Genomic DNA, 15,936 nt, shown 5'->3' on the forward strand with positions numbered 1-15,936 from the left:
TACATCGTTTTGGGTTTTTGAAATATCCGCTTGTAACTTATTTACGTGTTAAACAAAAGTATTATTACTGTGTGATCTGAAAGAAATATGCAATTATCAAGGAACAAAATAAACAATAGTTATGTATTATAAAGGATAAAAAATCTGGAAGGTAAGGTCATTTAGTACCAAATGAGAACGACAAGAAGGTAGTTGGTGGTATGTAAAATCTGAATCTGACTTGTAACTTTGACTGTTTTCACCGGGTGTGTAATATACAGCTACTCAAAAAAATTGTGAAATCGTATTACAGAACATCTATAATATGCTTTAATTACAGAGGTCATTAGGATGTTGGTAGGTAGAATACTACATTTTTTTCACACAACCCTTAATGCCAAAAAATCGCCAATGTATTCTCTATGATTGACAAAGCCTTTAAACTTGCGGACTCTTCGTTTGAATCCAAGAATATTATAGCAGCCGGTAAGACTTTAATTGATAATGCGTATCCTCCATCTTTTATTAACAGATACGCAAAGGCTAGAACCAGTTCCCTGAACCGACAGAAAAAAAGTTTACAGGAATCTCACAGTCAAGATCTTCAAGAATGTTATACAAGAGTGGATTCTCGGCTTCCGAATCGGTATGGTTCAAACGGGAATGTGTTCCTTGTAGTTCCTTATTTCCGACCTATGGAGATAACTCTCCGTAAGGCCCTTTCCCAATACAACATACGGGTTGTCTGTACGGGTTCAGGGAGTTAAATGCACATTATCAAATTGGGAAAGGACTCAATAAATAAGTTGGACATGAGTGGCATCGTCTATAAAATAGCATGTGGGTGCGGGATGTGTTATATTGGCCAAAGTCGAAGATACCTTTGTGTGCGCTTGCGAGAACACGAACGTTACTTTAAAAACAGGGATGAAAGTTCTGCCCTTTACTGTCACTCTATAAATTGTCTGCAGGGCTTCGAATTTGGAAGAGAAGTGATTCGGGATTGAGAGACTAATAAGTATAAACGCAAATTTTCTGTAATGATTTTTATAACATCAGTTGATAACAATATAAATAGATAGTTAGATACAATAAAACTTAATAAGTCTTACGAAAATTTTTTATTTCAAATAAAAAATAATACAAAAATTGAATTATTGTTTCAAATAGTTAATTATTTTATAATAAAAACATGTAAAATTATCATATTCATTATAAACAGTCCATTTACAATTCCGCACAGCTTTTCTACATCCTCGATATAGTGTCTCGTTCAATGCTCATTGCTTTCTGTGATTCATATTTAGTATGTGTTTCAATCTTAACAGGTTTTCACTGTTAACATGTCAGCGCCGCCTTAATATCACTCTTTAGATAAAAAAATTTTTTATGTGTATGACAGTATTTTATTCTTAAGAAAATGACTTCTATTGAACTAAGTAGAGTTGTACATATATGGACTGAATTATATGCGCAATAGGTGTCCATGATGCGAGTTATCTTAGCACCCACATGGTATAATATTACTGTATTTATAAATATTTGTACATAGGAATTGAGTATTACTCTTATCTTATTTTCACTAATTGTAAGTTTTATTTCGTTATAATTGTTGATTTTAATTCTGAAGAGGCTGTCAGCAAGACAGCAAAATATTGATAGATGTAAATAAATTATGAATCAATAGTCATGCTCCAAACTACCGTGTTTGCATTTCAATATTATTTGATGATAAAGGAGCAAGTGAAAGGAGTCCATAGATATTTATAGTTTGTAATAATCTTCATACTTATATTTTCTGTTGTTAAACTGCTTATCTCTTACACCTTATCTTTGAGCAGTCACACGTTTTACTACTAAAAGTCGCTTTTCCTAAAGTTCCACTTTCAGCAGCAACTGTCTACATAGACTCGGTAGTGTATATTTTTGTTTTTACATATTTTTCGCGTTATGTTTTGGCCCGATAGACGGCCTATCTTTGGATTACTCTCTTATGCCAGGTCATATTGTGTTCTACAAATACTGCCTTTTCCAGCGTCCTTTCCTCTTTTTTTCATCTCTTTTCAACTTCCAGTAGTGGCTTTATAACAAATTGCTGAAACGACTTTCATATTAACTTAAAATTCTCTTTTTAACAGTCCTGTACTTTCTCTTGTATATTTCTTTTACTAAAGTATTAACTTTTAATCGACACATAATTATTTTTTTTTTTCTTTTTCTTTGAGCCCTTTTTAGCGATTGACATTCCTTTCTCATCTTTCTACTTTTCTTTTGATGTTACCTGAAACTATAGAATTCGTTGCTTTGAAATTGTAATCACGTTTCTTTTAATCTTCCAGCAGCAGTTTAATTAGTCCTTTTTTCAACTTATTTATTTGGTAAGTACCCAGGGAAAAATCAAGAAGCAAACGCATAGCGACGCTGGAAATGCCCCCTCTTTTTAGACCCTTTGTGATTGGCTTATGATGTCTGTCGTCTGACGTTAATTATTGATAGATGTAAATGTATTATAAATAAATAGTCATGCTCTAAACTATGAAGTTGGAATATCAATATTATTTTTCTAAATTAATATAATTAAATGATGACAATAGTAATTTGAGTATATTATTGCAATGCGTATTTCATATTAAAAATATTAAATGAGTTAAATTGTTTCAATGTTAAAAGTTTAAAGCTTCTGTAAAAACCCAGAATGTGGCCTAAAAGCAGGTAGATTATCTAATGTTCTAAAATTAAGAAAACACTGAGTAGCTTGGAGAGAGTAGCACTGCATGCGCAAGTTACTACAAAAAATTTGAGTAACAGTGGTTTGCGTGCACTTTAAGAGGCGTGGCTTGTTAAAGTTGATTTAAATGTTACTATTATTTCTTAAAATAATTTAGGATTTACGAAGATCTTCGATTAATTTTTTCTTACAAAGAACTAAGATTTTCTTTCTTTCTTTCTTTTTTTTTTTGTTTTTTTATTTTTGAGATTAAAATATCTGTAAATATATTTTGGTACAATACGTCACCAGAGCATAAAGTATGAACAGCGGTTTGTATGTTTGTACCCGAGTCGCGTACATTGCTTTTCTTTCCCATAGCGCTAAGTAAAAGTTTGCATCTGTAGGCACACTTTGCTTCCAGTAAATCGCTTTCTGCCTGTGGACCCTAAGTATTTACAAGGATGCAAAGTATGGCCTGAGGGCGCAAAGCGCCAGTAGCACTTTGTACTAATGGTAAGAAAATTTTCCTTTTTCTATTGTAACAACAGCTTTTATAATTGACCTTTTATTCGAATAAGATTCAGAGATAATTTACAAGCAAAGAAAAAGTTAAAAAAACTTTTTTTTTTTAAACAAATTTATCTTACTTTTATTCTGGTAATAAATATATTCTGTATATTTTATTTCAGGCAGTTTCACCAATTTTAGATGCTCTAGACTCGAACAATAATATCACGTACAGACTTTTCCGGGATGCTACAAGATTTGTTGATGGTCATCATATCAAAGATTTGGATGCAGTAAACAGAGATTTAAGAAAAGTAAGTTTCAAGTAAGCAATTTTTTTTTGTGTTTACATTACACTGTTGTCGTATATGAAAAATAATACCGTGTTATTTTTTCCAAGTAAATGAAAAACCAGAAAAATTTTCTCAGCTCTGAATTTCTGTTTTATATTCATAGTAGTTTAACAAGCCATCTTTTTAAGTGTGAAAATTGTTAAAAAATATTTTTTTTATAGTTGAGTTTCAAAAAAAAAAATCGGATTCAAAGACTTTTTGGCAAGGAACTGTAATATAGCGATGAGAAATTTGATGTTTGTTATAGCAACATAACTATTTTTATTACGTTAACTATTTCTCTTCATTTGCCTCTTAGTGCGATGCTATTCTTTGTAGGACATGAGTGATAAAGAAAAGATAATGTAATTTTATAAGAGAGTGTTTTGTATTCGTGCAATTTTCTACTGAAAATTTAACATTTATTCTTGTATAAAATCCATAAGCCTCCGAAAAAAGAACTTCTGCTTAATATTAAGTAAATTTTGTTTTTATTTTTTGATTGTTGTCAATTTGTTTCTTACAAAAAAAATTTAATGTTCTTTATATAAGTGTATTATTGATAGCGTAATTACACAGCATTTGACGGTGATTAAAATAAGTTGCATAGATCCCCACGCTTACATACCTTTGTTGAAATTGATTGCACTTTGAACTTAAGATATCTTTCATCCCTTTAAGTAGAAATTACAAGGCTACATTTTACCTCATTTTACTTTTTTTCCCCGAGAGTTCTTTGCTTTTTACTTGTTTTCGTTGGCTACATAAAAAGTTCTTCTTTTTCTTTGGATTTCTTTACTTCCTTAACTGCCCATTTCAGAGTATTTCTCTGAATTCACTAGCGATGTTCGTCTCTTTTGCGTATTTAGTACTGCATGTCTATAGCAACGAGTCCCTGATTAATCTGGTTAATAATTTTTTTGTTCTTCTCTGTTTATCTTAGCTCAACTAAGTAGTAAAAGGGTCTGTATTTGACCATATTGGTGATCGGCTATTTACACTTGCGTGGTCGCTCTTGAGTGAAAATTTCCATTTCTTATGTACGCGCAATTAAGCGTTTTTGGGGGTGCTTCAACAGAGAAGGGGAACCGAGGTATGAAACTCATGAAAGCGGATTTTCGGGTTAGTCTATCTGACATTCTGGTTCGGGATGGATATCCAAGAAAAAAGAAAAAATCTAAAAGGTAAGCGTGAGCATTGGTCGTTAATGACTGCATGGATCTGAGTAAAACTTTCTTGGCTGGCTCAATCGATTCCCTCGAAAGAAATCTGGACCTTGCTTAACACTTTAGTGGGGTTCTCCTGGTGTCTGCCGTAGAGTAATCCGTCATGAATTTTATCGGAATTCCCGTCAGGTAATCGGTCTGTGAAAGCAGCTTCTGATATCGGTGGCCACCACTCTGGCTTTCCTATGGTAATTGGCTACGTACCAACAACTCATTTGGTTTATTCTTTAATTTTTTGGGTCATAGTACATACAATCTTGTTTTTATTTCTGGCGTTAAAATACACACAATTTTGTTTTAATTTTTCTTGTCACAACACATAATTTTTTTTCAATTTTGTTTTGGCAAACCCAATGAGGCCACTTTTTATTTGATTTTTTAATTTTGATAATAAATCAATCATCCAAAGGTTATTAAAGTTAAACATCTTTACCTATGTTTTTTAATTGTATTTTTAATTGTTTGCATTAGAAGTTGTGAGGTCATAAACAGATCCAATCAGTTCGATTTTGTAAAGGACGGTCAAATAAAAATTCTGTTGTCATGTGAAACATACATAAGAGATTCCATATAGTTATAGTTGAAGTATTTCAAGCCAAAATAATAATATTATTATTTACGAACCGGCATAAATCTATATTACGAAATCGTTAATTAAATTTTGATTTTAGGAAGTGTGAATGGCATTTAAATTTTAAAAGAGTCTAATACTTTGAATGTTTATCTTTAAAACCTTTCTGTTTCTTTACCACAAATTTGCGATGATCTAATAATAAGTCTAATACTTTAAATGTTTATCTTTGAGACTTTCCTGTTTCTTTACCACAAATCGTCAATGATTCATGATTTACGTTTGGCGTGGAAAGTGCAAGGTCATCGACAACTAAAAATTTTTTTACTTTTAAAACTTTTGTATCATGCTTTAATTGACAATCTACACATTTTGTAACAAGTGTTACATTTTTATCACTACCATTACCTTATGAAACTGATTTGATTTGATAAGTCTTAAAATTAATTTCTTTCACAGCTTTTGAGTTAAGAACCAAAACCGCAGACTTTTTACTTAATGAAGCAAAAATTTAAGTTAAAAAGCTATTATTGGCTAAAAAAACAAATGCGAACTTTAGGAACAAGTCTAAGCTTGGTCTTGACTAAATTAATTATTAAGCGACAAAGGGGTAGCTTAAGAGTTTTATGCATCCCAAACTACATTAGTTTTTATTTGTTATGAATGTTAGAGATAGAGTAGTTCTTGAAGGAGGTATATAAAACTTCGTATAGTTTAATGCTATATTTTTTACTTTATTACTTGTAACGTCAGTCTTATACATGAGCATTGTCTTAGGAACGAAAGCTCAATTTATTGATTATAACAGATTCCCAACGTTGAGACACTGAAGATCTCGCAAAATCTCTACACTCTGTAATCAAATGGTTTTGACCACAATAAATACATTATTTTTTTAATATTTTTACTCTTTTTTACATCATTCTGAACATAAAGGCTTCAATCAACTTTTTTTTTTAGTGTGAATTACTCAAAAATTTAAATTTGAATGATTTAATGTTGCTTCGTTCAATTGTATTACTATTACTTCAGGTTTCATATTGAATTCTGCTTTATGAAATACCAAATTTGCCATTTTTTCTAAATCAGGCTTAAAGGAATTTCCGTTTAATCCTAAATAATTATGTAGCATTGAACTTGGCAATTTTTTACATAATTTATTTGTAAGCTATCGACTTGAAAGACAATATACATTTTTATTGATTGATTCTATTGCAACAACATAATTCTATGATTGGAAAGGGTTAAGTCAAGTGCAGATAGCATTTTTGACTATTAATGAGCATGTCAGAGTATTATTGTACTATAAAAGGGTAGCTCTATGAAATTTTCACCATAGTTAAGGAACAAAGTAACTTCTGTACGATTGATAGCTAAGTAGATCACAAATAATGTGTCAAAGCCTCTACTATAAAATAGTACATCTCTAATTAGTGGTTATATTTATACAATTTTGAGCTATAAATAAAAGGGAATACCCATGTGTTTGAATAATAAAATAAAATATAGCAAGTTACCGAAAAATCATTCGTGGGACAAGCGGACCAACATTGGCTGTGTTAAGGCTTTGAGATAGCACAGTTGTTCGAAAAAATAAAATTTTAAACATTATAAAAAATATCTAATTATTTTTCTCTGAATACTAGCGTAAATTGAAGCAAGTTACTGTAAGAGTAATCTGTAAATTATTTCAATACTTAACATTTTAACAGCTAACTATTGTATCTTCGTAACACAGCTTGTCTCGTGACGTTTGCGAATTTTCTTGTTTTAGTGGCCGATTGTTTCTTTGGCAAAGGGTTTATCGTGGATGCTGCCCTCTCTCATTCCTGCAGCGGTAGTGCTGTAATGCACTCTGCTTCAGCCAAGCCGTAGTACGAATGTAGATCGAAATAGCTTAACGTTAATAGGTTTGTAACGGTTGAGCGACCCTCCGTAAATCCGTGCATGTTGTTTTAATATACATGGTTAAATAACAGCAGAAAATCAATTATGTACTAGGTGATCAAGCAGTTTTGATAAATGACTTCACAGATCAGTAGGTCTGTAGTTATAAGCCAGTTGTGGGTTTCTAGATTTGTAGTAGGAAAATATATATATATATATATATATATATCTGTTTCCAAGCACTTGGGAAGATGCCTTCAGCCACAGTTTTAGAGGAAATAAAACCAGAGGGTGATAGATACTTAAAGAACAATAAATAACGAAAGAAAATTGAACAAAACATGGCCCTAATTGGTTTAAATTTTGCAATTGTGAGACAGCACTAAGAATATTTGAAGGGGTGAAAATAAAGTCAATGTCTATGGAGAACTCAATGATTTGAATTAGAATAAATGAGGGATGCTTATAAACTAAGAAGAAGTGTTTAGCCAGTAAGTTGAATTCATACATAGAAGCTAGTGTATCTGGAAATTAATTGTGTTTAGAGCAAGCTAACTTTGATAAACTTACAAAATTGCTGAATATAATGTCTTACGCCCAATCTGAATTCACCATGAATTTTTTATATAATGCTCAAGATAAGAGGCATCCAGCTCTAAGTCTCTTGAATGTAATGAATTCTGTTAATACATAGGTATGCTTTCAAACTTAATGAGCATGTCTTTTCTGATGGATCAGGCCAAGCAGTTCCAGTGTAAACCGTACGGGTGACCTGAAATGTGTGATACGATGAACAGGAACAAAATTGTCGATGAGGCCGTGTAAGATGTTGTAAAATCACTGAACACAATCCTCAATAGATCCCACGTGCAATAGTAGTGGCCAAATCACTTTATCAAGTTTCAGGCAAATGGTTCGGTAGTCACAGTTCTTGAAGTTTCTGTAGCTTGTAATCGGGTTCGTTAAATAACTATTGCGAGCTTAGTAAATGTAGAATGTGCTAGGTAAATGATGCTAGTCAGATGGAATAATTGTTTCAAAGACTTCAGTGGTAGTAACGGGACTGTGAAGTGCAAACAGGAGATCCAATGCGTAATTATGACCAGAAATAGGATTAAAAATTTGTTGAAGGTCCAGAGTGTTACACATGTTGAGAATATGGGAAGTGGCCCGAAGTCAGTCTAATGAAGCGTAGCTTGTAAGATGCAGAGAAAGGATGATGAGGTCACCACTTATTAAAAATTTGCAGGAAAGATATAAGTTCATGAGTGACTTAATATGATGATAAAATTCAGTGTAGGTGGCTAGAGTAGATTACGGAGCAATGCATCGTTTATTAATTGTTCTTTAAGTATCTGTCACCCTCTGGCACTTCTTTTTCTAACTTCTGGCTGACGGGATCTTCCCAAGTTCTTGAAAATTTGCATATATATACATTTCTCATCTACAAATCTGGAAACTCACAACTGGCTTACAACTACGGACCTATTGTTCTGCTGAGTCCTATACAAAAACTGCTTAATCACCAAGTACATAAAAGACTTTCTGCTCTTTTTTTACAATATATCTCACAACAACAGCATGGATTTACAAGGGTTGCTCAACCGTTACAAACCTATTGAAGTTAAGCCATTATGTCTCATCTGCATTTAAGTCAGGGGTACAGGTTGACATTATTTTTCTGGATATAGCTACAACTTTTGATAGCGTTCCCCAGCACACATTTGTACAGATGGCTGACCTTGTTTCTTACTTTGAGAGTTGGCCTTCTTGGCGTCTTGTTGGATGAGTTTGTAGCTATCTCTGGGGTATCACAGAGCGGGCACATTGGTCCGCTATTGCTTACATTGTCCATGAACAGCCTTCCTTCAGCACGCTCTACCGAATTATCTATCTCGCCTCATACACGCAGACAACATAAAAATTTTTAAACGTATTTCTTTAAATTCTGATTCTCTACTTCTACAGTCCTATCTTAAAAATGTGGCCTTGTGGTACTCCTGAAGCGCATTCTCAGTTCAGGAAGATAAGTGTAAGGTTTTATTTTCATTATTATAATACAGATTATGAAAGCCAAATCACATGACACTATATTTACTCATCAACACCAACAAATTAAAACGGGTTGATTTACTAACTGATCTTGGTGTAACTCTCGACTCCTTATGGTCCTTCAAAGACAACATCAGTAAAGCCATCTCTAAATGCTACAAACTCATAAGCGTTATTCAAAGAACTACGCGTGATTTATCATTAGCAGAGTCCATCATACACTTGTTTAAGTAACTACGTACTATTTATTTTTCGGCTTACCCATAACTTTACCAAATGCACTGATCTGCTTGCACTCTTTTATATTAAAAATACCTAACAAGACCTCAGAAATGCCTGACACATGACAGAGAAAACCTATACTACAAACTACCTTTCCACTTCTCTACACTCACCTCAGACGTTTTTTCAACACCACCATCCGAAATTTTCCAGAAACAAATAGCATACATATGTGTAAGAACAATTTTCGTTAAATCTTACTCTCAAAGCAGTACCTAGTTTCAACCTATTCTATCACTCTCCCACTTTCTTCGCTGATGTTGAGTTTAAAGTATTCATTGAATTATTTCTTAGCTGAAATCCGTTTACTAGTCAACTAGCTTACACATTCAACAAAAACTATACTATTTATCAATAGTCTCTTTATCTCTTTGTTTTCATACAATTTCCACTACAGTTTATTTATATACTTTTATACATTTACTTATGTTATTCTGTTACACATAAATATTTATATCTATATCTTATATCCTAACGTATCTATAATTAATTTGAGCCTACGCTCTTGTAAACTTTGTTGTACGTGCTACGTTTGGCAACACACTTTTGTGGCGATGGTGAAAAAAATTTGAAAAATGCCGTATTCACGATATACCGTTTCGTGTTTTTTTAAAGTTCTGTCATCATTTTAAAAAAAACCGATTGCACCGTCGAAAAATAAAGAAAAATATGTCAATCCTGCATATTAATTATTTGTCCTAATGTTGTCATATTTCCGCAATCGCTGAGTGTGTTAAGTTGAATAGAGAATGATTTAATGCTAGTATTTGGTGCTAGGACAGTTGACATAAAAGGCCTCACATAAAAAATCGTAAGATATAATAAGAGCATGAATAAGTTGCCAGTAAGTTATCTAGGAACTCTTCTACAAACATTTTGATATAGAGAGGAAGTTTAATATATGTGCAAGTTTTCATGTCAGGTCGCTTTAATTTGTCACTTATAATATAGTGTCACGTTACAATTTTTAATTTACATGCATCTTATTGCGTTTGAAAGAAGAAAATTGATTCTGTACATCACATGTAGAATCTAGACTATTTAGGTTACACATGCTATCAATACACATCGAGGCATTTAGTATACACCCGAGAATTCCTGCATTACTGACTAATTCACTTTGATAATTCATTATCGATTCATTATTTTATATATTTTACGTAAAATAACGAGAAGGCTCATTAAACTGATAATCTTTATAACTAAATTGTGCTGAAATTTATCGCAATCGATTGCAAATTACTTTCTGAAATGAGATATTAGATAAGACCTCACCCGAGAATCTGAATTATTTATTTCATTTTCAAAACTTGACATAAAACACTTTAAAAAATGTGTTTTTAGATGTACCATCCCAAAAGTACCGCCAACGGAACAGCTTTATAATTTTTTTTTTTTTTTTTTTTTTTTTTTCTTATAAGGTCATACTATACTTTTTAGAGAATCTTAGCTCAGATCTTAGGTGAGATCGCACCTTATGGTCGTAGACACGGCATAACCACCGTTTATACAGTTGCAACACTCCATTATAAAATAGCGTCTACAAATTGGACCCCTCATAGAGATAACTTTATACTCTTAAAAATATGGTTTTTAAAAAATTTTTTTAATGTGCTCGCAAACTAAATGATCTCTATACATTCAATGCTCTTATAAAATGCGAATGAAGTAGTAGTAGTGGAATAACGTTTTTGGTGTAATCCTTAACTCACAGCTTTTTTCTGCAGACGTGTGATCGTGGCTAATGTCGTCTTTTTCAATCTTGTCATCCCGATCCTCTTCCTACGACAATAATATGTGAGGTTTGTTTAATTAGGATGTTAGGAGCACTACAAGTGACCCAAGAGTTTTTAAGGTTAATATCCATAACTATAGCGAAGACTGTAAGTATAACTTTGTATCTTGATGATTCTGGAGTTACTCGGAGCGCACCTTAATTAAACAAATCTATTAAGAACCATCTTTCTCTGAAGTAATAAAAATTAAACTTTACTGCTGACATTCATTGTTTTACTTATATTTTTTATTATTTATTACGTTTATCAGTGACCTCATGTAATTGTTTTGTTTATTTACCAAGATCAAAATATTTATGTTTCAGAAATTATCATGGGTGTATTCCATATGCCTTAAAAAAGAGTTCACACTAAAAAAGAGCGCAGTAGGCCAGCACGCACTTCTCTAGTGCGCTCAACCTACTGTGCACTCTTTTTAAAGGCACATAGAGTACAACTCATCTTTTCATTACTTTATTTTATGAAGCATGCGTGCAATGCACATCCATGAGCTCTAGTATAAATCTAATTTTGACAGTCATGTCCATATATTTATATTGAATCACAGTAGTCCGTTAAATATTTATATATTTTTAGTTAGTAAGATTTATTTATGTAAGCATGAGACAACAAGACTTTATAAACATAACAAATTACTATAAAAAATCATTTACTTAATGTATCATGACCTCAAAATGAAATACATCTTTCATCTTTATGTAATAGTTGGAATAGGGTCAGAGGGAAAGAAAGAGCTAAACTACTTCATTAAAAAGTATCAAACATTCTACTTCATAGATTACTTTAGCACTTCCAGTAGTTTTTAAACCATTGTAAAAGAGCAGATGATTATTCATTTTTTAATTAACTATCGTCAGCTCAAATTTGATAACTTCAATAAACTTAGCACAGAAAAACCAATAAATCTAATAGGATAAATTGAACGAATTGCTGGAAGTTCAGAACAACTTGGTGAGGTAATAGATATACTGAAGTGAGAGTAATTTTTTTTCTTTTTCTTTTTTTTTAGTTAATATTTACTGAAAATGGCATGTGACAAACTTCTTCTCAAATCTCAAAACCGGCACTCCAATATTAACAAAACTGGTATAACTTAGGCATGATTGAAATAACAGCTTTAGTCTCAACTTTTAATGTTTTTGTGATAAAATCGTATTCGCATACACTACCTAAAAATAAAGACAAAAGGTAAATGAATTGCTTATGACAGAATGTACAGAAAAAATGATATCTGAACTGTGTTTTAGTCTTCAACATTTAACTTCGAGTCCTGTTATAGTGATAATGTCTGTTTATCTTCTACCAGACTGCATTTATCCTTGAAATTTTTTTATATGCCTACCGTATTGTATAATAAAAATAAATTATACTCGTAAATAAACTGAACTGGCTTTTTCTCGTGGCTCTCAGTGTGGCTGATAGCATTGTTAGAGTATGAGTAAATTTATATTAGATGTATATATATTTATCTTCCTATATTATATTGTCGTAAGAGTTAAAGCGAGGTTTTGCTCCCCCCCAGCTCCCCCACAAATAAGGTAGTTATTCTTTTATTTTCTTGCATTTTTCGAGTAATCCTACCTTTTTTCTAGCTCCCCCCCGCTCCCCCTACCTCCCCCCGCTCCCCTCCCCACTCCCCTCTAGCTTCCCCTATATAATGTAAATATATTTGTTAGGCCTTATATATTAACTGTTACAAGTGGTCTAATTTTCACATATAATTTTATTTGACCATAACAAAAAATTTTTTTACAATTATCTTACTTACGATGTTTGTTTTGATTACACACTCTAAAATGTCTTTTTAGGTGCTCTGCCCTTACATAACCTTTCCCACAATTTTGACAATATTTTTTTGAACGTTTTTTCATGACTTTTCAAATATCTCTGTAAGTGATAATTTCTCTTGAATTTTTTTTCTCATTTAATACACTTATAATTTTTTTCAATGTTGTGGCATTCCTTTGTGTGACGCAAATAGTTTTTCTTGTCTAATATTATAATGCTACACAGATCACATACAAAAAATTTTTTTTTGTGAATTTTTTCGTGTGATAATAGACACTCTTGATTTGAAAATTTTGAGTTACATTTGTCAAACTGATAAAATTTTGCATCCATGATGGTGTATCTGAAAACATATTACAAAAAACGGATTGTTTATGATTACATAAATCTGGGTACTAGACGGTACTGAAATTTGCTTTTTTGATGAAAGATAAAATTTGCAAGAAAGTATAAAAATAGTAATGAACTATAGAATAGTTTTTTTGTCACTCAAAAATTTCATTCCAAACAATATTTTTAATTTCAAATTTGTTTTCTGATTCAATCTGAATAAAAATTTTTTTTGTATTTCCACATCTAGACAATGCAACATATAATTGCCCATGAGAAAATAATGGTTTTCTAAGGTATAATCCTAAGGCATCGAAACTTTGACCTTGAGATTTATTGATTGTTATAGAAAAACCTAAGGTAAATGAAAATTGTTTTCTGTACAATATAAATGGTAGCGAAGAAGAATTGTTTGTTTGTAGTGTTATTCTTGGAATAAAGACTTTATTTCCTTTTTTTTCACCTGTGATTATTTTAGCTTTGATATTTTATTTAAATAATTTTGTAATTCGTAATCTTGTACCATTGCAAAGTCCTTCAGATATGTTTAAGTTTCGTATCAACATAACAATATCGTTAATGTTCAAATTCAATTCATGCGGAGGAAGACCTTCTTTAATACTATTTAAACATTATGTAGGGAAATTTATATGAATATTATCGTCTGATTCATCTACTCCTTTGTGAGTTGCTTTATCAATACTATTGTACGTTACTAATGTTTCTACCATATTATTAAAAATTTTTTTGTTCAAAAAATGAGTGTATTTATTGTGAGATGTTGATATAGCTTTACTTATAAAAGAATCATCATCATTATCAAAAATTTTAGAACATACATCATTTGTTTTCCATGTCTGAGGAATTATAAAAGTTTCAATTTTGCCTTCTCCTATATCCAGTAGCAATGAAGAAAATTTTTTGTCAATTGAACGTACATTATTTTTTAAATAAAAAATATTAAATAAAGGCCAAAAATTGGAAAATCTTATGGTTTCTTGAACAATTGTTATTTTGCTTCCGTTTTTTACTACTGGGAGAATTTGACGAAAGTCTTCACCTAAAATAATTATTTTGTTTCCAAAAGGTTTATTAGTAGCTAGTATTGAGTAGCTAAAAAACAAAATCAACTGCTTGCTTGCTGCAAGCAAAGTGCTGACAAAGAATCTACCAATTGCCCGCAAACCCGCAAATTGTCTGTAAAGTACCTGCAAAATACCCTCTACGTACTCGCCAAGAACCTGCCGAATTTCCGTCAAGTGACAACCTAGAGTCCTCTAAGTGCCGAAGAAGAAAGTTTTTACCAAGTACCAGCCAAGTATTAACGTAATGCCTGCCAAGAATTGGTGAAGCTTCTGGAAAGTACTCACTGACTGTTCGTTAAGCACCTGTCAAGTGCCTGGAAAGTACCTGCCAAGTGTCTGATAAGTTACTTTGGAGTATCCCTTAAGCTAACAAATATTAACAATATAACTAAACTCATGATAATAAGATTGATTCCTTATCTATAATTAGTTAATTTAAGTTTTCACGCTATTTCTTGTGCCTAAGAATCTGTGAAAAATAAATTGAGTGGCCACAGTTTCAATGCAAACCCTCACTATATCGAAAAAAAGGAATTCTAAAACAAGGTCAGTTTATAACATGATAGACCTCTATTTGAATATTAAATATAGTAATGCCATTAACTTTGTAAAGTCATCTGAAACCGCGCTTTTTACACAGAAAGCAGAAGGTGCTGTATATCACGAGTACATTTACCATGGGTTCTAAGTTCTGATTTTTCTTTTGGCACTGTAAAGACAATATGTGACAGCCAGAATAAGATTTTTTAGAGTTGAGAATTCATTTCGTTCCATACCATGCTATGTACTTGTACTCCAGCTCTACTGCTGCTTCATGTGCAGATAACGCTGTTTCAGATAATTGTACAGAGTAAACTCGTGGTAATACGTGACCACTTGTACCGAAGTGCCTGTACAAGAGTAAATGAAGTGGCTAATGTTACTAAATTCTTTGCAAAAATCTATTAATTTTCTGATTCCTTAAAAGCTAGATTGTAGCCATATTGAAGATTGCTTAAAGTCAAGAAATTTTTCAGTTACTGTAGAAAAATCTGAAATTTAATATTCATATAAAACTTTAGTACATGATTTTTTTTTTTTTTCTTAAAAAAATAAGTATTATTTAATACATTACCCTTTTATTTTTAGGCTCCTGTTTATGAAACATTGATGTAATAGCTTTATCGTAAAAAAAACGACTGTTCACATTAAAAAAATATGACTAGCTTTATTTAATTATTAGTGCTTAGTTCAGAACACATTGATACCGGCAAAAAATATCCTTATAACGACGGATTTTTTGAATAATATTCTTTTCTACCAAACATCATTCTTTTTTCTGAAACCAGCCACTTCTTTTATAAAACAAAAATTATTAGTAATTTCCTTCGTTTTAAGGAGCATACAAGAAA

General features: G+C 31.8%; 1 protein-coding gene across 2 annotated transcripts in view; it reads left to right on the forward strand.

Moving 5' to 3' along the window:
• Nucleotides 1-15,936, forward strand: part of LOC106645029 (mitochondrial import inner membrane translocase subunit TIM50-C) — a 489,498-nt gene that overhangs the window by 231,055 nt on the left and 242,507 nt on the right. For both annotated transcript variants that reach the window (XM_089595042.1, XM_089595043.1), the window contains exon 5: nucleotides 3,379-3,510. In XM_089595042.1, the coding sequence (XP_089451168.1) occupies nucleotides 3,379-3,510 (132 nt within the window). The remainder of the gene's footprint in view (nucleotides 1-3,378; nucleotides 3,511-15,936) is intronic.

The sequence above is a fragment of the Copidosoma floridanum genome, unplaced genomic scaffold (genome assembly GCF_036245765.1).
Source record: "Copidosoma floridanum isolate Cflo_tuat_1 unplaced genomic scaffold, Cflo_Japanese_pri ptg000024l, whole genome shotgun sequence".
Lineage (NCBI taxonomy): Eukaryota > Metazoa > Arthropoda > Insecta > Hymenoptera > Encyrtidae > Copidosoma > Copidosoma floridanum.